This window comes from Corvus moneduloides, chromosome 15 (genome assembly GCF_009650955.1).
Source record: "Corvus moneduloides isolate bCorMon1 chromosome 15, bCorMon1.pri, whole genome shotgun sequence".
Classification (NCBI taxonomy): domain Eukaryota; kingdom Metazoa; phylum Chordata; class Aves; order Passeriformes; family Corvidae; genus Corvus; species Corvus moneduloides.
The window spans coordinates 11,021,671-11,044,721 of NC_045490.1; the positions used below are offsets into that span (position 1 = coordinate 11,021,671).

General features: G+C 41.0%; 1 protein-coding gene across 6 annotated transcripts in view; it reads right to left on the reverse strand.

Annotated features, from left to right (window-relative positions):
- Positions 1-260: 260 nt before the first annotated feature.
- The window catches only part of P4HA2 (prolyl 4-hydroxylase subunit alpha 2), a 28,150-nt gene continuing 5,359 nt past the window's right edge, over positions 261-23,051 (reverse strand). For 2 of the 6 annotated variants that reach the window (XM_032124934.1, XM_032124935.1), the window contains 14 exons: positions 21,245-21,344; positions 19,460-19,556; positions 18,148-18,299; positions 16,522-16,659; positions 15,462-15,701; positions 13,543-13,754; positions 12,647-12,823; positions 9,058-9,128; positions 8,723-8,822; positions 7,714-7,767; positions 5,152-5,217; positions 2,975-3,043; positions 2,471-2,567; positions 261-765 (listed from right to left, as the gene is read on the reverse strand). In XM_032124934.1, the coding sequence (XP_031980825.1) occupies positions 695-765; positions 2,471-2,567; positions 2,975-3,043; positions 5,152-5,217; positions 7,714-7,767; positions 8,723-8,822; positions 9,058-9,128; positions 12,647-12,823; positions 13,543-13,754; positions 15,462-15,701; positions 16,522-16,659; positions 18,148-18,299; positions 19,460-19,556; positions 21,245-21,326 (1,626 nt within the window). In that variant the 5' untranslated portion in view covers positions 21,327-21,344 and the 3' untranslated portion in view covers positions 261-694. Of the gene's footprint in view, positions 766-2,470; positions 2,568-2,974; positions 3,044-5,151; positions 5,218-5,285; positions 5,346-7,713; positions 7,768-8,722; positions 8,823-9,057; positions 9,129-12,646; positions 12,824-13,542; positions 13,755-15,461; positions 15,702-16,521; positions 16,660-18,147; positions 18,300-19,459; positions 19,557-21,244; positions 21,345-23,051 lie in introns of all 6 variants that reach the window. The other 4 variants (XM_032124939.1, XM_032124936.1, XM_032124937.1 and 1 more) reach the window with 4 other exon arrangements.

Genomic DNA, 23,051 nt, shown 5'->3' on the forward strand with positions numbered 1-23,051 from the left:
CTGGCACAAAATGTGCAGCCTCTCTGCTCCCAGGACACATTATAGTTTCAATACACAAATTACATCCTTCCAGTTTCAGGAGAAGGTGCAACAGTTCTGTCTTGTGTACTGGAGTTTTAGACAAAACACTATGCAAAACCATGATGTATTTTCTACAGGAAAAGGGCAACAAGGCAACAGGCCCTCAGAGGAAAAAGTAAAGGCCCACTGTTCCCTAAAACCAAACACTGATGCACCAATCAAGGACTTCAAATAGATAATCACTTTATGGAAAGAACATTTATTTTTGCTTTAAAACTTGTGATCCATAGAAATACAATAAAATCAACATGTACACAAAACTTTTTAAAAAAAACAACTTTGGTTCAAAGAAATATTTAACATTTAAATCTTCTGAGGTACAAAAGGCACAAGACCAAGCACCCAAACAAACAGAATTGCTCACAGCACTGTTTGCACCACCACTAGAGAGGAAGACTTTAGGGAGGAAGGCAGGAGAAATATGGAAATAACTGCAACCAAAACACAAGGATGTGTACAATGCTTTCTTTCATGGGTGTTACATATTTTATTGTTCTTTTGTTGTAAAGTGCCAGGACTCTTGGAGAAAAAGATGGATCATTTCTTAGAAATGAACTGGAACAAACAACAGTAGAAAAGGAGACACAAACAAAGGTCTGTAGCAGGCTGGAGTTCAGTCAACCTCTGTTCTCCCACAAGGTCTTAAGAATTCATTTCCTCTTTCGTGAAACCATTTGTTTGAAACTGTGGAAACAGGGAACTGGAATTAGTTATCACCATGTACCCAGTGTGGGTATCATCACAACCTGGATGGATACTTTACATAAAATCTCTCAGTTTGGGGATCCATGTTTATACTTCTCTACTCACCCAAGGGAAAATACACAGAAAGATGCAAAAGCCTGGGAAAGAAAGCATCTTCTGCAATGCACAGTTCTGGAGGCAACACTAACAGAGCAGTGTATTCTGGGGCTGGTATCACTGACAGTCAACATGCTCTGGCACTCCAGGGGAATAACTTGGAGGCTGGGGGAATATAGGTACGGGAATAGGTAACATGAAGCTTGAGAAGGTTTCAGCAGGAAGCAGAAATTCCTAGTGCCCAGAGACTCCCATTTACCTTGCAAGGAGCTCTCATCCTTTTGCAGCTAGAACTGTGCACAAATCTTTGTAGGAACAGACCTGATTCTACCCAAGTGATAATTCAAGTCATTCTGATGCTGATACGTGTTGGGGTTTTAGTTTAGTTTTAGTTTTTTTCCTGTTAAAGGAATTTTCTCCCATAGGCATGTTGCTAGGGGACAAATAGCTGTACTTAAGAAAGACAAAAAGGGGGGTGGGGCGGGCCTGGCTACTCCTTTGTCTACACCCGGGTGTGGGGTCAGTTCGCTCTGAGCGTCCGGAGAGAGAAGCTGCAGAGAAAGGAGCTGCGGTTTCCTCATCTTGGCCGTTTTTTTTTTTCTTTTTCTGCTGGAAACAACGCCGGGATCCCAAAGCCGCTTTCCCTGCCCTGCTGGAGGCCGGGCTGTGGCCGCCCTGCCCCGCTGCTGCTTCGAGCTTTCACTGCGTTGTAGCCATGCTCTCCCTGCCTGTGTGGGCCTCCGTGGGGTTCTCCCATCTGGATACATCTCGTCTGCCACCCGGGATTTGTGTTTGTGCCTGCCGCTCCAGCCTGCCGTTCCTGAGAGTCCGGGATCGGCTGCCCAGGGGTTTGTGAAGCCTTTGTTCCATCCCTTCCCGGGATCCCCGGAGCACCGGTGCCGCGTGCTCCCCGAGCTCGCTCCGGAGCGCCCCCTGCAGCCGCGGGGGAACCATCGCACCTGCCCTGCTCACCGGGAGCCGCCAGCGCTCCTGCCGGCTGCGAGCGGAACTGCACCCAAGGGGAAAGGGCCTGACAGCCGAGAAGGCTGGGACTGGGTTTGTGTTTGCTGTTACTGCCATAGTTATTGTTGTTTTGTTTGACTGGTTATACACACACACACACACACATATATATATATATATATATACACATATATATATATATATATATATATAAAAGAACTGTTATTCCTATTTCCCACATCTTTGCCTAAAGGCCCTTGATTTCATAATATAATAACTCAGAGGGAAAAGGGGTTATATCTGCCACTTCAAGGGGGGCTTCTGCCTTCCTTAGCAGACACCTGTCTTTCAAAACCGAGACAATACGTTACACAAACCCAGTGATAGTCTTACACTTTGTGCTGCCATTGATACAAAAACTCACTAGAAAAGCTATAGCTGAACAATGCAGCTGCTTAACACTTCATGAGATCAATAGCAGGAAATTTCATTATAGCCAAATGACTCCAGTAGTTGAAATGGCAACACCCAGGTTACTAAATGCTTTTATAAGAGGTCAGTATATCCCCAGCTTTACATACATGAACCTTCCTTCAGGTTTTGTTCCTAAAAAAGTATTACTTACCCCATTTACACCCTACTAGTACTGGACAAGCTGCATGTCTTGTTCTATAATCCCCCTCACCACTTCTGAAGAGATTGTACCAAAACACTGCTGTTCCCTGAAAAGCGAGATCAGGTCTGGATTAGTCAGAACCTAGTCAATATAAGCAGGTTACAGTAAGGGGAGGGGGATGCCTACAGATTCAGCTGCAGGCAGCTGGAAGCACTTTAACAGGTCACCATACACAGCACATGAAAAAAACCCTTAGTCCTGTTCTAACTCAGTCATGTTCAGAGTACAGAGGAAGTCTACTGAACACAAGTTTACTTTGTTAAAAACAGCTGTACAGAGAAACTGTTCACTTCATACATACCAACAAATGGAGATGCCCTCAAGTCTGCAAGATCACTATAACTGCAATGAAGTGCACTTGTCGCATCAGCTGACTTTTACACGGACTGTGCAGAGGGAGAGACAGTAACTGGAGAGAGAAGGAATAAACCCAAACACATAAACAGACTTTACCTTCTTGGGCCATATTGCTGCCCCAAAATCTGGGAAAACTGTCGCTCCTCCAGCTTCTACATCGCTCATCTGAGAAAACAAAGTCCACAAATTGTCCATTTACAAGGCTTTTTATACAGTCCCACAAGCTAAAGTGTCCCAAGGCCTGAAATTTCGACTTGCACCTCTACAAGCAGCACTGATGAGGAGGGTGCACTTCAACCAGCACGAACTGCAGAAGAAGCAGTACCTGCTGTAGAACAATTTTATTTCAACTGAAGGCTTTTGTCCAGATTATGTATGACTAGATATATATTGCCTGGATTATACATCATCTACTTCAAATAGCCACTAGAAGTTGAGTACCTATAAGGTTAATAAGCTAATGCTCTAGAACAAGAGAAAGGACTTCAGAGTAAGCTGGTTTCAAGAATTTCATTCCACTTTATGATCCAGTTAGGAAAACAAGCGTCTCTTAAACCACATTTCCTCAAACTGAAACCATGCCTTTGGAACTAATTTTCATAATTCAGTTTATGCGTCTTGGTCAACCACTTCAAAAACTACACAAACTATTAGAAAGCTTCTTTCGGCACTGTTTCTATGCTGCTCACCAGCAGTCTTATGCAATTTCAAGTGCTTTAGGCAGCTCAAGCTTCAACAGCTACAGCTATGTGACTCTAAAAAACCCCATGTATCTTTATGCTTTGCCCTTCCACACTGGAATGAATTTAACCCTATTAAATTCATCAGTAATTTACAATGGATTTATTGTAAATTCTAGACTTGACTCAAAACCCACCAAAGTTCCTGGAAACACTCCCATTAAAAATATAACATCTTTCCACTGAATTCAGTAAGCCTTGGGTCAGATTCTAATGAAAAGAAACAAATTAGTCAGATCCAGCTCCCACCAAATTTAAAAACTACTATTAATACACTCCCCAAGTCCCCAGAATCCCTATTATAACTTGGATTTCTGTTTAAAGCAGATTTAATTACCACTCTGGTGTCCTCCTCCTTGGTACCTACAATAAAAGGGCTTAAGATGCCAAAGGTGCACGGGTTTTTGCCCCTTCCAACTAGAAAGCATGTGCATGCAGCCTTGCAAGCTAATATCTGTCTTAGCCATACAACCAACTGTTTTTAGTAAGGGTGTTGGTACATGTATGTTTTATGTGTTCTACATGGGACAAACAAGGGCAAATTGCCTTTGACCATGTACAACTGGCAGAGATTGTATGTATTGCTCCTTCTAAATCAAGGCTTGTCCAAAATTCTGAGAAGCAAACAACATAAAGTTTAACTCAATTTAAAATTAAAATCTCTTTGCAGCAGAATATTTCACAGCTACCCATCTTACTCCAGTTCTTGTTTTGAAGATTATTTCCCTCCCCGCCATATCAAGTTGAAAGTGCTTCTGGTTCTGTTTTGAGCTGCATTTCACTCTCAAAATACGATGTCAGCCATCAAATTTAAAATTCTGTGACAAAATATTTAAATTATATCACTCAAATCTTAAACACAGAAGATGAGGTGATCCTAAAGATATAATGAGTATAGGTTCACAGATAAAACAGCATCAGAAGACTACTGTGAAAACAAGGCCATTATTCCCAGTGGCAGCAATGTTTAGGATTCCAGTGTACATGGTCTGTGGGCTGTATAATGCATGCAACTAATGAATCTTTCAAATCTGCACTTGTAACCCAGTTACACCAAGTTTATCAGCTGTGCCTCCCTCCGTTTGTTGAAGCAGCAGCTGTGCTGAGCAACTCTGGCTTTGCCACACAGCTGAGGAAGAGGCTGACAGACCACAACATCCACAGCTGTCAAACAGTGGTGGAAAAATATGACTGTCTCACATTAAGTGGCTGATAGTCAAGTTCTCCAACAGCATACCATATGAGTACCCCAAGTATTTCCCTTTGAGAAACATGCCAAATTCTCCTCTTCCCCCATGGAATCCAATTAAGTAAAAGATTCCATAGTAGAGTGGCCAAAAGGAGAAGATGGGTACTATATTCAAATTTTCTGCTCTGAGGTTACATACCACCAGAATTCTATCAATTCAGATGGGACAGCACCTGATGCTGAAAGAATAATGAAATCCCTACTGCTAGATGCCAGGAAATCTCTACAAATAACCAACTGCACAAGCTGTAAATAAGATGCTGCTAAAGGATCATCATACTTACATAGTTTAAAAAAGTGGCCACACGATTTCCAGTCCCTAACCGCTTGAAAGCATCTGGCTCATCTTTCTATAAAATTAAATGAGAATAACTGCAAATTTCAAGCTCCCAGACAGTAGACACAGAGAGGTACTTACATAGTTAAGAAACGTCGCTAGCCTATTTCCTTCCGATTTGAGTGTGCTGTCAAAGGGTCGCTGCAACAGACAACAACTTTAACCTGGGTTCCAAACAGGCTCTCACTAGAGCTACGTACGTGCAGCTCAGCAGAGATCCTCAAGCCCAATTTAAGAGATGGAATAGAAAGGGGACAACTGATACAGGGCAACATTAAAGCCATCACAAGCTGCAGCCAGGGTGCACAGCTGCATGCACAGAGCACTTGGATGCGATGAGAAGTTGCACTGAAACATTCTGAAGGGAGAAGAGAAGCAATGCTTTCAGGGCCTGTGCCACAGATGTTATCCAAGTAAGGTCAACAACAGGCCATTATTCTGGGCACTGATCCAAAGTCAACAACTGAGGTGAATACAAAAAAATAATCTTTAGTGGGCTTTAGATAACACAGATTCTTGTAAATGTAGCAACTCAAAGAAATATTGTCATAAGAAGAGCAAATGCATGTTTTGACAGCAGACAAAACTATAGAGTAGTTTCAGGTGGTTGCCTGTCTAGGACTAAAGACCACATCAAAAAGATCAAATTGTCTTTACTCTGTAATAAACAATGAGTTTCATTTGTTGAAGCTGAGATCACACTGGTGCCATGTAGGAGCAGAAAGAACATCTAAAATATCAGTGTCTTTCTTGCCTTCAGTAAAATGAAATCAGAAATTTATTTACATTGCTAATAGTCAGGAAGTCATTCCAGTCAGGAGACATCAAGGTGCATTTTTTCACACAAAAGCAATAATGTTCAAAATTTAAAGAAAACAATAAATCAGTACCGAAAAAGACAAACAGCAAGGAAAACCACAGCCACCATGTCTAAGATGATGCAGTTCAGTCTGCTTGAAGCATATTTTAATAAACAAGTGGTCTTTCCTGAAATGGGTTCATAAAAAACCCAAGACTTGCACATGCAAATCCAATCCAAAAAAGCCAACATAAGACCACTGAGATACAGGGAATTCCCTGGTTACTGCCACTGCTGTGAAACCCATGTCCAACCATGAATTTCTGAACTTCAATAGCAAAAATCTAACTTGAACAACCAATAAAATCTCCAGGTTATAATAGGCAGCTACTGAAATGCCTCTATTTAAGAACTGCAAGGGAACAAAAAGCTCCAAGGCTGATCAGAAACTGGGGAGACACAGCAGCATCTCTATTTCAACACAAACTCTATGATGCACAGAGAGCCTGCAGGACCAGACCAAAACTCTGGCAACTGCTGCAACTGCCTTGCCTCAGCTGAAAACTGCAGCCAAGGTTAAGTTCCACTTGGAGCTCTGCTCCAGCTCCTAATCCAAAAGTAAAGTCCACACTGATGGACATTTGATGCCTGAGGTCCTTGAGTTCAATGGCTTTGAAAAGAATTCAAGAGCATTTGCTCAACTCAGGAAACCAAGCAGACTTAAGAGGAAAATTCTCACAACAGGACAAAGTTAATAACAAGCTTCCACAGTGTTGAAACTTGGATTTTTTTTTTATTTTTTAAACAGTGCTAAGTTGGGTGGCTTCAATTCTGCACTCAATTATTGGGTTGTGTGCTCTGCTGCAGCAATCACTCCTACCAGGTAAAACCACTGGGACAATCTGAATTATGCCAGATTCCACTGAAATACCACAGAAATCAAGGCATCAGATGGATTTTATATTTGAAGTTACCAGTCACCATAGTTCTTCAGTATGATTAGCACATCCATGAATTTGTTTAGGGTCATTATTAAGAATCTGCTCTTTTCTCCCCACTCACAGCAAACCACAGCTGTTCTTTGCCAGGCAGAGCCCTCTAGTGCCTCATGAAGACCCAGCACCACTACCCGCACATCCACCTGCTGCTGGAGCACTGCCCTCAACACCATCTCAGGGAACCCTTTTCAGACCCCAGCGCTGCAGCCACTCTCAGGGGTCTGCCAGAAGGGCTGTACAACCCATCAGGATTTCCATAACATTTACTCTTCTGGAGGGAGGTGGAAGGATATCTCCTCCTCAGTCAGCTCCTGCAAAATGCTTTAGAGCACACAGCAAAGCAGGGTTTGGACAACATTACTGAAATCGGAAGCCTAATGGAACAAAGCCCTCATAACCCAGGGCTTGCAGACCTCAGTTTACAAATAAAACAATGGAAAGAGCACAGTCAAGTGCTGCATGACTCTTTTAATGAGTCTGTACTGTGCAAGGAATCAAGGTCCCCAAGGTAAGCAGGGAGATTAGTTCATTATTCTCTTGAACTTTCAGCATCAGAGAAGGCAGTGCAAAGGCTTTTCAGAATTCATAATCCATCCATGCAACAGGCCTACATATTAAATGCTCTAACAGAAAACAGTTTCAAAAGTTCTCCCAGACCAAACTGTTCCATCCTCCCCACTCTACTAAGAAATAATTGCAAGTGTGATCTTACCCTAGAAAAATCAAAGTGTGGCTCGTACTGCCCTCCCATTCCATAGTTGGCAACCTACAGCATGGAAGAAGGAAGCACATAAATATCTACTGAACTGCAAGTGACTGCTGCAGAATAGCACTTGCTCTCAGAAATCCAAAGCGTGCTCTGAGAAACAGCACTTTGTGGCAAGATTATTATCTATAGTACACTTAATTTATTTTTAGATTGCCAGAACTGAGGTACTCGGATGAGAAACAGCTTGAGTGCTTTTTCCCTTTCGTAGTTCGAGGGTTTGTACTTATCACTACAACAGCCTGTTTAACATACAGCAGTAATAGTTTCACCACACTGTTGCTTCCTTCCTCTGAAGGGAAGGCAGATGAATGTGTGCAACTCCCTGTGGGTCCAGCCTAGGGGACAGGACCGGATTCTGTGCCACTCGTGAATGATCTGTTATATACAAATGCCTCTCCAGAATCACAGAAAATTAACTTAGAAGCACCTCTTCACTTACTTTACGATCACATAACATGTTTTAGTTACTCTGAGGCTGTACTTAATGTGTCTCCCAGATCACTACACAATTACCTGGTTTCTATGGATAGCCTGTAATCAACAGTATTTCAATCAGGCTCTGGAACAGGAATTGAAGGAGCATGGAGGAAAAGAAACAGTGAATGGGCTAAGGTACAGCTATTCTGGCAGTGCTGTACTACTGGCACTCTTCTCCCCAACAGCCATCCAGAGACCAGAATTCATATGAGACTATAGCAGGACTACAAAAAAATATTTGGGTCTTAGAAAGGTTGAACTAGGACAAATTCAGCTTTTGCGGACTTGAAAAATAAGCAGCAGACATTTCCTTCAGAACAAACAGGTGAATCTCAGATTCCTGCACGAAGTTAATCTTCTATTTCTTCGATATCTCCACCCTCTCTACACCTGGCACACACAGGGAAACCATCCATCTGCACCAGACCAACCTAACCAGCAGCTAATTCCACCAGGATGAACCCAGTGCACCAACCTGCAAGAGCTCAGCTGTTTTCACTGTTAACCCTGTGATCTGCTGCATTCGCTGATTCACCTTGGCCACAACAGGATCATCATCTTCTTCCAACCATGAGCTAAGGGAAGGACAGAAACACATCATTTTACAATACCAACCACCACACCGCATTTCCCAAGGCAGAAGGATTCTTCTGCCCTTTGTCAGATGGCTAAAAGAGCCATTTTCCATGCATTTGTTGGGGAAAGCTTTGGTGACATGCAAAGCAGTTCAAGTTTTCAGACACAATAGGTAGCAGATAACAGCTGTTAAGCACAAAAACCTTAAAGCTAAAACCCTTCTTCTCTGCTTACCTCTTTGATACCCTGTAGCTAGCCACTGTAAGGACACCGGTTTTGGGATCACGTACTGTGGCTCGTGCCAGCTGTGCCAAAAAAAATCCCAAGGGGGAAGAAACACATCAGCTACAGGATAGAAAATTTCTTGCATCTTACCAAAATCAACACCTGATATGTCCAACTTCAATATCTCATTGGATGAAAGAGCTTCAACCTAGAATATAATCTGATTTCATGTTAAAACAACAACTGCAGAAACACAAGTACAATTCATCACCTGCATTTGATCCTGGAAAAAGAGTCTGATTGACCGCACAAGCCATGATATTGATTAAATCCGTAAGTTGCTTGGTGAACAGGTTTTGAAGGCACTTTTTTTAAACAGCTGGAGTCAATATTAGTGAGAGGGAACAACAACAAAAGTTAACAACACACGAAGTCCAAGTTCCTGGCAAAGAGAAAATCACTGGGTAGTCCATGAATAAGCCTGCTCCTCATGTGGACTGAAAACCCAACCTCATTCTCAGACGCAAAATAGCAAGTGAAAACTTTTACAGAATGAGTTACAAGTTATGGGGCAAGCAAATCCCCAGTGGCAGAAAACTCCTGAGGACAGCTCTCAACATTCCCATGCTCAAATTTTCCAGCTGAAAGATGTCTGGAACATCTAGTTCTGAGACAGTTTGAGATGTTATTACATGATGAAGGTAACTCTGCAAAAGCACAGCACACCTACACATTTTAAACAGTATCATCACATTTAGGCCATTTCACCAGATCTGTAGGAAAAAAAAAAAATGGAACTTGGCAAAACTGATAAAGTTTGCTGTGGTGTCAGAGGGACAGATGACTGCTAACAGTACTTTGGTCACTTTGGTTTCATTCTTGCAGCTGAGAACAAGAATTGGGACACTCCTTTCTTTGACTATAAGCTCGGACCACATTTAAATTTAACTCCTGCCAACCGCACACGCTCTAAATCATACCTCTTTTCTTCCACTTAATTATATGTCATAGAAAGCCTTTTTACTTGCATTTCTTCAGAGCACAGTGTCATTATTTCCTTTGTTTTCCTCAAATAAGTCTCCAGCCAGCTTTACAATCCATGTCAGCTGTGTTGTCCCTATACAAGAGTTCTTGGCAGAGCTGTTGCTGTAATTCTGACTCACTATTATTTCGTTCCAGATTTCTCCTGTATAAATCATAACAGAAGAGCCAGGCTGACTGAATATTGTTCTTCACTGGTACAGTGAAGCATAGCTTTAGGGATATATATTTTGCTTCCCAAACTTTTCATTCTGCTGCCATTTTCAAGCTTGTATATGCTTGCTTGATTTCTGCACCTAGCATATGATCTAAATAAATCAGAACTCAAAAAAGCCTGACTGCCTTGATATTTTTCCCTATCTGCTCTGGTAGGCAGGTTTCTTCATTTAAGACACACAATCTACATCTCAGTTGGTATAAGCAACTGATAAACGTAAGGCTTCCTCTCTCAGGGTGGAGAAATCAGCCTTTTAAGAGGCATTCGCTTTGAAAAATCATCATAACACCCTTCATTGGTCAGAAGCTTCACTGACTGTTTCAGAGTCTATCTAGTTTTGCACTGCTATTTCCTTCTGAAATTCTGCACTGCTGAAACTCTGCAGCATGAGCTTAGATATTCATGGCTCCCCACTTCATGCCATATTCTTGCCTGTTCAGACATTCCTGACTTGCACATAACATTAAGAATTTTGGGAACATGGTTCTCATACTTTAATGGCAGACCTGCCTCAATGCTATCCACATCAATAGAGCTAAGAATCTTCTTGACCCACCCCAGCCAGTTCTGATGGGTTGCCTGAAAATCTGGATCTAACTTTTTGGAAGTGGAGTAACAGTGATTGCACTTTGCAAAACAAGCATAAAAAGCAACTCAATTGCAGCTAGTCCCAATCCCATATAGATGTTCTTTCTCTACAAAAAGTATTGGCAAGTGTAAACTGCAGAAAATGTTGAAGTACTTGGACTCAAAAGTAAAAATTTCTTGCAAATGCATTTTATAATAAAGAAAGTGCTCATCTTTCTGAGCCTAAAATAAAATAACACTTCACAGTTCTGTCTGAAAGCTTCCATGATTACTACCTAAAATTTCTTGGCTAAAATTAAGCTGTATTTATTAAGGACCATGTCATCACAGGATTTGCATTTTCCATTCTTTCAGTAATACTGCAGAATTTAAAGTTATTCCTGCAGCTGAGCTATACATAGGCTTAGAAAAAATAACTCATAAGAAAATGGCTGCTTTTTTAAATTGACAATTTTCATCTGAATCTTAAGGCTGTAATATTTATCTACTCTTCTAGGGACTGACTACATAGATTACATGAAAAATTCCTCTAACATTAGTAATATACACAAAATTCAGAGACCAAGAACTAAGACTTTCCATAAAACTTTGAACAAAAAGGAAAAGCCAAAAAAACCAGCTGTCTTTAGATAGTGCTTTATTTGATAAAATAGATTAAGTGATATGCTCTATGTGAATGCTTCCATTTTATCTGAAGCTCTTGAAGTTTTCTACTATGATGTAATAGGAAAAGTTCTCCATTTATGGAGGTGAGAGTCCTCACTGAGACAGGAGTGTTCAGCCAACATTTCCATAGCTGGCTGGTAGTCACAGAAGTCCAGCTTCACAAACATCCCAAATTATTAAATGTTCTTGGGAAGCATCAGTTTCTCAGTCTGTTTCTAACTATTTATGCTTACATTCAGAAACACTCACAGAAGGGTAAGTCTTCACTGGAATTTTAGTACCATATTTCATAGCAGTAGCCTGAAGAGTGCTAAAATGAACCACTCTATAAGCAAAGATTTGTTCAGCTTTACATTCTGCTCAGACATCACAGAAAAACTAAGGTGGCATCTACTACTATCACACTGCCATGCTACTTTTTGCCAGAAAGGTGACAGTTAGGCAGGAAATTCCACCTCCAGAAAACCAGATAATTACTAGCTCTGCATGAGGTAGCTGCTTTTTTTATTGTGTGCAGAGTCACCAGAACTCATACCTTGAGTAACAGGGAACACATGTGGTTTATAATAGGAGCAGTAGATTCCAGGATACACAAGCAAACAAAACAAAAAAACCAAAATTTAAAAAAAAAAAAAAACAAACCAACAAAACCAACCACCAAAACCCCAAACCTCTAGGTATTATTCTAGCACAACTTTTTTTTTCTTTCCACTTCTGTTGACATTTGGGCTTTTCAAATTTCATTTATGTTTGGCTCCAGTTCAAAAGGCAGACTTAAGGCATATTGCACACCTACTCCTATCATTTTAAGTCAGCCATTTACCTTTTCAAATATAGTCTCTAATTTCTTAAAAGCTTTCTAAGCCATTTACTGAGAACTTTGCATAATTAAGTGCAATAATGCATAAATACCTTTGGGAGCCTGGGCTTTATGGTCCTACATCACCAGGCAGTTTTGAAACCTTTAGGCTCACAGCTGCAGTGTATAATCTATAGTATGAAACCAGGCCTTTCAAATCCTTTGCCTAGTCCTTGCTAATAAAGATTGAAGCATGGAGTTAGTGAGATGGGAAAAGGGAAACTTACCCTTGGCTTAGCTAGATGTTTAATTTTCTCAATTTCTTCATCAGACATGACATCATAGTATCGCACAATATGAGGGCTGTCCCATTCATCTTCTTCCTTAAAGGGAGCTATGAGCAGATGAGGGTTTCTGTTTCCATCATGGTACCTACAAAACAGCCTTTTTTGTCTTCGAGGTGTCTGAAACAAAATGCCAAACAAAGCATTGTTTGCTCAAACACTTTTCTTGACCTTCGAACAGGCAAGACAAGATGAGCTTCATTCCACATACGTAAACAAGAGTGATTCTACAATTTACTGCAATTAAAACCAAGATACCCTGTTCCAAATTCCACTGAGCAGCATCTGAAACACTGACCTTTAGGGGAATTAAATCACAATAGGTTACAGATTAAGAAGTGCACAAGCAGTCAGCTGTGAAAAAAAGCCTGGTTCTTATAATTAAGACTATGCAGATGAAATAAACTGGTTCTTTTCCCTGGACTAAGAACTGAAGCCATGTTTGTTGAGAAGTACTGGAAATCACTTGATCAAAATAGTCACTCCAGAAGAACATGCCTAAGATGCAAAAGGGAAGGAATAACATGATTCCCTAAGTGTGGTAAAGCATAATCAGCTCTTGGGGAAAAAGCCTCCTTGTGTATCTCTACAGCTGACTTTGAAAAAGCTGAGTAGACAAACTGAGGAGAATCAATTTTCAACAACCTTTAAGAGGTACAGCTAAGAGCTGTTTGTGAGTAACAGCTGAAGATTGAGAAGCCAAGATATAAGGTACAAATCTTGGCCTGGACAGAACCAAATTCAAAAACAGCTTCACAGAAGGACAAACACACCATGTCCCACCAAGCTTGACCACCTCTATGCAAAGGCAGCACAGTCAGGAAATTCTTATCTCTTACCATTTTCACCCCTTCACCTCTGCAAAGGGCCTCATAGATATCACGCTCTGGCAAGTAGTCAAGAGGTCTCTCATAGGCTCCACTTTGCACCATGGCTTCTGTGGTTGTCACAGAGTTGTTTATTGACTTTTCTTTCTCCTTCTCCTTCCTCTCCTTCTCCAGCAGCTTCTCAAAGTAGCGCAGATTACTGCCTGCTCTCTCATGAGTGCTGTCTTCATTGGGAGAAAACCAGAGAGAAACAGTGATTTTTCCAAACTCAGGAACTGTTAGCACAAACAAGTCCCTGTATCAAGACAGCAACAATTCCTCCCTTCCTAAAGCATTATCAGGCAAACAAAGGCATTGGCTTCAGTCTGCACTGAAAATCAATACTGGGAAGTTTCTGTCTTCACAAAGGAGAGGTGCACACAGGATACAAAAGAATCCTTTCTAGAAGAACCCATCACAAAGCTTGTATTCCAAGAAAAAGAATAGAAGCTTTTTTTCTTCACATTCCTTTTTCTCTCACCTTTTCTGACCAGTTCTACCCAAGATAAGCAGATCATAGAGCTCATGAGCAGAGACCAAGGTACCCTACTTGCTGCACCTGTCCTCTCCACCATGCTCATCACCCACACCGCACAAGCACACTTTAACCAAGGACTGTGATAGAATCCAGCCACAGTCTTCAGTCCCAAAGGTTCCTCTCAGGCTGGGAAGCTCTGAAGTGTGTGTTACTACTTTAAGCCCACCTACAGCATCCATCTGTAGCTCTAACAGGTTTATATGGGAGGGAGTCTGGATCACTAACATCTTTGGACATATTAGTGATTTATTAATGATGTTGGTATGAATCATTAAACATCATCAATAGACCTTTACCCCAGATAACTAAGAAGGAACAATTCCTTGTTCACCTGTGTTTCTGGATACTACCACCTAGAACAGATTCTTTTCCTTGTGGCCTTCCCAACTTCACTGTGTTTATCTCATGGAACCAACCCCAATGCTCACTGCAGTCACCACTCTTTAGAGCACAGGGCAATAGTGGCCAGATAGGGAAGTTGAGCCCAGAGCAGACGAAGCTGCTGCTTCCAGAGGGGACTACCAAGTGTGTTCCACTGTTTGCTGCTGATAAGGATTTACATTCTGCTATCAGTGCTAAGCCCCACTGCAGAGGGAGCTCGGTTCAATACATACTCATATTCTTGTAAATTTTAGTTTAAGAGTTCTAGTGTCTGTGGAAATTAGATTAATACATAGTTTTCAATAGGAAGGTTTCCTATTGAACCTATCCACTCTCAGGATGCTGCTAATATCTAAACTAAGAACCACAGCTCATTAAAAAAACATGAAATACCTAACACAGTAAATGTTAGCTCTAAATGAGGAGGACAGGAAGCAGGCAAAGATGGATAGGAAGCAATGCTTATTTGCTTACTCAAGGGAAAGCTAGAAACAGTTCAGAAATAAAAAGTTCCAAGAAAATTTGTTCTGAATATTCAGAAATAAATACTGTAAGATCTCAGGCAAAGTACTCTTCCAATATCCAAGAGTACCTGCACTAAGGAATATGTAAAGTTAGTAGGACTTCACAGAAGGTGCAGCACTGCCTAAGTCTGTGGTAGCCTTGATCTCCACTTGAGACAAGCAAGGCTTTTTACCACTGCCAAACACAGTACCTCAGTACACTGCAGCAAAGCACACAAGTAGTGAGTGCAGTCAGATACATTGGGGCCTTGGGTAACAACAGCATGGACCAGAAGACAGCTTGTTAGAGATACTTCATATATAAACAGACTTTTTTCCAGGACCCACATTTATTGTAAGTCATCTGTCAGGATATCCTTTCCAGTCAGCTCATGGAATGGACCATGACTGTTCTCAGTTCTGCTGCTGGCAACTCTCCCCAGCTAAAATAACATGGTCTTTGTTCTTACCGAGGGATATCAGCCGTCTGGTGAGCTCCATGGCTCTGTGCAAATCCCCAAACTGGAAAACAGCGTAGCTGAGATAATCTAGGATCTCTACTTTGCTGACTGTTGTATCCTCCCCCTCATCGTGCTGCTTTAAGGCCTGCTCCATCCAGAGCACAGTGTGATAATAGTCCCCATCATTGTAGGCTGTCTTCCCCATGCCAAAGCAGTCACCAACTGTCAGGGAGGAGCGATATTTTGTTCCTAAAAACAAAAAGATAGCTTTCAGCAATCCACACAGAAGCACCTTTTTCTTAATACATTGAGAGGTATCTGTAAATACACACTTATTATCCAAAAATGTTTCTAAGAAACAATGCTTTGACAATACTTTAGGTTCAGTACTGAAATGATCACCATCAGAATTAGAGTAAGCTCTATCTTAAACTTCTCTTTGTTTCCAAAGGAATTAATTAGAATAAAATTAACAGCAGTTACAGTGGTAAGATATTGTTTTTTCTGCTGTAGACAATGGAAGAGCAGACTAACATCTTAACAGATTTCAACCTAACCTACAGATTAACACTGTTAGATGATCAGAGAAGCCTGACTACATGCACAGCCAGCTTGTTTCTCTTTACTGGAAATCTGCATTTGCACATAAGCAAGCTAATGTTTATTTAAACAAACTGGGTGTACAGTTGAGTGCAACTGCACTGATTTCCACTTGCTCCGCTGCGCAGATAAGACTTAAAATTTAGTTAATTATTAATGGTTATTAACACTTATAATAACTAAAAACATTGTGTCAGCTTATCTACCCACACACCAGTGAAGCCTATTTAGTTTGTAAACAGCATGTTGGTAGCCACCATAACCTGTTTCAGTAGGTGTCTCAAGCAGCAGCAACAAACATTCATCATGACTCAGCTAATAATTAGACATCCCAGTATCTCGCTAAATTTTCTAAAACATCTCTGTGGCAAAACCCATTGATCTTCATTTCATAAAGGACTTTTGGAGAGAGTTTGAGGATGTTATCACTTCCTTCCTGTTAAAGCTGAGGAGACCTTGGTGCACTTACCTGGCAAGTTCCCTCGAGAGAGGGTTTCAGGATCCAGCTTATAGGTATCCTGCAGGCGCATCAGTGCCTTCGCTGCTCCAGTCTCATCTTCTTCAGTTGGAAAAAATTGACGCTGGATTGTAAGATTTGCAATAAAGCCTTTGCAGTAAAAGGGAAAGATGTTACTTCCAGAGCTTGAATAAATATCAGTACAAGATTAACATAGAAGAGGAAATATCTGCTCTGTCTTTAGAATTGAGTTTCAAATAATCCAGATTTAAAGCCTCTTATTAGGCTCAAAAGTAATAAACACTTTGCTTTTTGTCCCTTTTTAAGAAATATGGCTCATGAGCAAAAAAAAGGATAAATAACTAAACTCAGTTTTCTTGTGCCACACAATTACTGATGTACAATGTGAATCTAATGATCTTCATTTTCCTGTAATGTCTCTTTTTGACATGAAAACTTAATAGCTTTCATCAGATGTCCTGCAATATCCACAGAGACAACTGATTTTAGATTGTAGTACTGGTCAATGACCTCCAAATCTATATTCAAACCTCTAAAGCCATAAGAGCTTTTCAAGTCTCAGTTCCAGGGACAGAGACCCTGATCCAGGATTCCCTCACTAGGGTAGGGCCTTATGCAGTGAAGAGACTTAAATCTGACAAGTAAAACCAGGTGATATCCAGAAATAAAATTAGATGCACTGAGTAAACATATCAGGGTTACACAGCAGGTTGGTTGGGCAGAAGAGGAAGCCATCAACTGAATAAAACAGCCCAACCATTTCCAGTCATATAGCAAGCCAAACTGGAAAAGGAAGCCTTTTGAAAAAGAACTAGTGACAGATGTATTTAATAGACTTGAGTATTTTATTTCCATTTAGGATGACTATTCCAAAAGGCAATAAAAGCCTTGTCTGGAAAAAACTTCCAAGTACCTAAACTTTAGCATATGCAGAGTAGAAAGGGAAAACATGCGGTGTTCTGCCTGAAAAACATAACCACCTCTCCCTCACTTCCCAGGAGTCCAGTAAAAATAAACCTCCACTTAAGGGAAAAAAAAAAGGCATGCAAGCAAATTAAAAGGTATGCAAGCAAATTCAGGCAGACACTTGACAATATGATGCAAACCCAAGGATTAGTACGGGAAGCATTTGATTTAGAAGGACAGGTTTAATGATAGCAACCATATATTATCCTCGTTTTGACAGACTGACAACAGCATCTGCCAACTCTAATGCTGGGGCTGATACAAATTTTTCCACCAGTTCAATATGGGACTCATTTTGATTCTTAATCTCGTTCTCTGATCAACATGGTCAAAAACCAGTGATCATCAAGAGAAGGAACAGACTGGGAAAGCAGAGGTAGCAGTTTATATACAGAGAACATAATACTCAACAGTTGCCACCACAGCTTTAAGCATATCCCATTCTCCCTTTTTCCCCACAAATAAAACAGTTTTTGAGCCTTGACAGAGATGTGTTTCAGTTGCAAGTTTCACTCACTTGGGTAATCTGTACACACAAGGCAAGTCCTTTCGTTGTTTTTTAAACAAACTTGGCAGTAATATTTAAGCCAAGCTTGTGGCTTTCCAGAACACAAGGCTGCCTCCTGACAGCAGTCCCCTGTAACTCCTTACCATTTGTTGTATCCTGAAGAACCAGGTTTTCCAATTCCAGCCAGTCAGTATTCAAACGCTTCACAAGCTTATATGCATTTACAGGGTGTGCCAGATACCCTTCTGGATCGGAGGCTGATTTGCTGGTCAGTATATCCATTTTTTCAGCCCAACTGGAATGAGAAATGTTCACCTCAGCCTGAGAACAATTTATGAATGCACATCTTCCTTCTTAAATCATGCAAACTACACATCTAGATCAAATTATTGTCAAACTGGCTTTCAACCTTTTCAAGTTCACAAGGATAAAGTAGACGTTTCTTAATTACAAAAGTCTCTTTCAAAGGGAAAATATTTCCCTGCTTAGTATTTTAAGGCTAACTACAGCAGGCATGCATCTCAGTTGTAACGAGCCTTAAAAATATCAGTTTATACATAGATTTAACAGATATTCTCTTTACCAGTACTTGAAGAGGAGATTGCTTTGCCTCCAAAGGGCAGCTTTTCAAGAAAAGAACATTTTATGTATACATGACCAGAATTCCTATCATTTCACTACTCCATAGCTCCATTCTCATCTTACACTCCCAAAGGAAGGTTGGATTGACAGATATAGCCTCAAGTTCAGAAGTTCTTTGGAAAGCATGACTCCTCCTAAAGGCACTTGGCTCTTCTGAACCTGGACCTCATTTAGACTATCCTCCTGTCACACTCTAGTAGATACTGCTTTTGGCTAGACAAGCGTAACAATCTTCCTAAGGGACACAAAGTATCAGTTGTCAGCAAGAGCCTTTCAAGCGATCCAAGCAATCAGGACAACATCTGAGATGTGCTGCAGACACTTTGGCACCTGAAGAGAACAAGGTAGGAGCACTGTCCCTGAGGGCAAAGCCAACAGAGGAAGGAATCCAGAGATTTGGTAAATGCCACTGGCACGCTTGGCTCTTGTAAGCAGGGCTGATGGCATGAAACAACAGGCAGCACAGAACACTGGCACACAGAGGCATTCAGCTCTCATGACAAGACTCCTGATATAACTCTGATGTGTCCTCTCTACGCAAGTCCTGTGATAGTACAAGGACAGGGCAAAGTGGGGAAAGCCCACCAGAGCACCATTTCCAAAGAAGCAAATTCTAAGTGATATCTGAAGCAGGGACCCTTGTAGGTTAATGGGAATAAATTAAACCAAGTTAGTACCTATCCTCTCCCTGTGATTATCTACTGAGGCAATACCAACAAGATCTAGCAGCAGAGAGTGGTGACAAAGGTGGGGTGTGATTGAACACAAATGAAATATTTTGTCACCCTTCATTACACAAATCTCCTCCCCTACCTTTTAATCTGAGAGAGCTTGTTCTCTTCTGCTCGGATATATTCCTTTAAAGACTGTACCAAGTCCTTCTCTGCATAAATCAGGTCTGTCATTTGACCTAAAAAGAATAGGAGCAAACATCCATCAGATCTAAAAAAGTAACAATTACCAAGTGCACAGAAGACAAACCTTAAATGCTCCAGGGCTATTAAAACCACCACAAACAACAGACAAATTAATGGTATGCACTTCAATGCCTGTAAAGCACAAAAGCTGTTAGACACATGGGTCTGGCATTCAAATGCTTCAAGGGGCTTTTAAAGTCCCAGCTTCAACAGTTCACGTAGCTTTGCTCTAGCCCTTCCACTGCCTCTGAATTACTTTTAGTATTACAAGGGCATGCAAGAAAATTAGAAGAAAGGTTTGACACTCATATAGCTATGGAGCCAAAGCAACAAAAGATCCAAATGGTTGCCAAAGCATCTGTTCTACATATGGATACAGATTAGCTCACACTAACGAATCATTAGTGTAATCTCTGGCATTATTTAAAGTTGCAGCTTTACAATATGGGTAACTGTGGAAACAACCTAACATTAAGCAGAGAGGAATTTCAGACTAATGTTCATAGACTCACACACACACTCTCCTGACTAGCATTAGTGGAAATTGCTAACATGTCAGTCCCAATTGCTGTGACAAACTTGGCTTTTCAAAGCCCAAACTGAAAGAGCATGATGCGATTTATAACTGCAACCACAGCTCTAGCTCCAGCATTCCAAAGTAATTATGAATGAGGCATGATTAAGCAGATAGAAGGCAGCAGGCTGTTTTCAGAGTTAGGAAAGGTTCAGAAAGTTTCAGAGTTAGGTAAGTGTAAAGAGAAGATGATCCTTCATGGAAGCTTTGTATAAAATGCTACTTAACTTAGAAAAAATCAGAAGCAAATACTACACATGTAGTTAAATATTGTTCAGCCAGCCGCCAGGCATTGAGGAGGTTGGCAGTGGGATTCTGGCTGAACGGTTCCACACAGTGGTGCTGAACAACCCACCAGGAGCTCTGAGCTTTGCCATCCAGAAACAGCTCCACTGACTCAAAGAACATTCTGGAGACCAGCCACTGGTAGTTAATCAGCATCTAATGCCCTTATGAAGGGGAAGTCCCCATACTGCTCCACAGGAAAACATTAGACCAATTAACAGGAGAAAACTCAGTTTGTGCTTATTCTGAGGCTCTACCACAATCATACATGCTTGCATCCTATTAGAACATAGGAACTAAATTGTCATAAAAATCAAATTACTTTTCAGATTTATAACAATTATTTAGGATTTACTCAGACCCAACAAAACACACAACATAAGGGAGTTATTAATTTTTCCTTCTGACACCTAATTCCAACTTTTTGAGAAGACAGGCAATTCCAGGTCCTGTGGAAAAAAACCTTCATATATTTACCACTTTAACTATTTTTGTAACTCAAATTCAGTACTAAGCTTTTTAGCATAAGGTGGTGTGCTCTGTTCAAGATGACAACAGATGCACAAATCCTAATAGAACACAGGCCCCATCTTATTTTACTAAGACAGGCCCCAGAGAAACTTGAATCATGTTCGTCACAACATTCTAAGTCAACCAACTGCAAACAAATTGCACTGATGCTGTAGAAGAGCAGCTTTTCCTAATAGAGACAGTGTTGGCCGTGGCCACATGAAGAAAACCATATGCTTCAACTGGTAACTCCAACAGTTCTAGCAATCACAATAACCACATCACAACATCATGCACTTGTTCTTTCCACACCTATGGAGGTGAAGAATTCTGCTTCTGTGTGCCAGATCAGGAAAACACAGGGGAAGAACACCAAGTGCAGCCAGGGCTTCATCTTCCAGATACCTCAAACCTGTAAAAAATTAAAAGGAGGAATAAAAATAATGAACTTATTTGTGAGAAACAAACCAAAGCATTAACCTTTATCTTCAGTCATTTTACCCTCATGAAAGTTATTTAGACTCTCTGAATTTTAGTTAGTAAAGCTTGAGAAAACTCTTCTTCAACCATAGGAGCTGCTACTTAACAGTCTCAAATGCTATCTCGCATACTCTTTGGGATTTACGTGGAAGACACTGGAAAGTCCAGAAGAGAAAAGTAAGGGAAACAATATATTGTCCACTGAGACAGTGAGAACAAGCTCTATTGCAAGAGCAACTCAGTGCCTTCCATGTCAGACATAACTAGAACTGGAAAATATGAGACCCACAAAATTATATTATATTCCAATAATAATAAAAGTCTAAATTAAATGGGTTTATAGCATTCTATAAAACTCAGTTATTTGAAAACTGTCTAGAAACACAAACAGTGAGAAAGCCAAATAGTGAAACAGAACATTTTGTAGTGTGGAAGTGGCAGCAACGGTTGGAAAAGTTAAAAGTGAAATTTCCAGCTCTGCTTATTCAACATGCATCATCTCAGCATACCGGCCTCTGGGCACAGCCCTTATAACTTCTGTATTTCAAAGGCTGTGCCAGTTTAGAAACCCAGTCCCAGAGATGAATGTTGAAAGCAGATTGTTCCACTTCCAAAAGCACGGCCTGAGGGGCGTGGGAGGAAAGCCAGTCGGAACAGATAGGGTCAAGTGAAGCAAGGGATTCAAGGGGCATACAAAAGAGCCTCCTGGGAGATCTGATGACCAGAACACCTTTTCCAGGTTTGTGAGGAGCACTGCACTTGAATCAGCCCACAGCTTGCTCCAGAGCTGCCTGTCCACCAAGCAGGAACAGCCACCAATGCCAGACTTGTGTAGGGGCACTGGTGCTCAAACACTGAGCTGTTGGCACGCCCTTGCACAGTGTCCAAATGGAGGTGACAACTCTCCACCTCAACTCAGGAAGCAATTATTACTTTTTCCTGTTCAATGTAACTGGGCAAACTCGTGCCTCAAAATTACCATGTGCGACCCACTAACTCCAGCACAGTAAAAATGCATCTAGTGGGGGCAAAATGGAATCAACCTGAGAAAGGGGAATGGAAGGGAGAAAGGAAGGGAAAATACATGGAATGTCCTGAAATTTCAAGCAATGCAGCAAATAGGAAGGAACCAAGATAATTCTGCAATAACTCTTACTTGTTCCCTTGGGCTCCACACATCTGCCTCCAAAAGATGAAAGGTGGATATTCCCCTTTCTTACTTGGATTTTCAAGCCCACAGCACAAGAGAAGCCCTCACCGTCAGCTGGGCTCACCAGTGCCAGACACAAACATCAAACACACCCTTAGTGATACCACCATCACTAAAAACATTAGAAATAGCTCTGTCCTCTGTTGTGTATTATCACACAGCAAGATGATTGTTTTTAAATTATTCTTTTGATTGCTTTACAAGACTACACATGGAATCAGAATCATTTACCACAAGTTTGCAAGCATGAGTAAGAGCAGGAAAACATCTCACAGCATCAAAATAAGTCTTCTCCTTTCCTTCTTCTGTTTCTCACCCTCCTGCAAACCACATATTTCCAAACTGCTAGTTTAAGTTAGTTAAGAACTAGTACATGGGGAATCTGAGAAATGAGTAAAGCTGAGTGAATAGTGCCATGCAGAGGTCTGC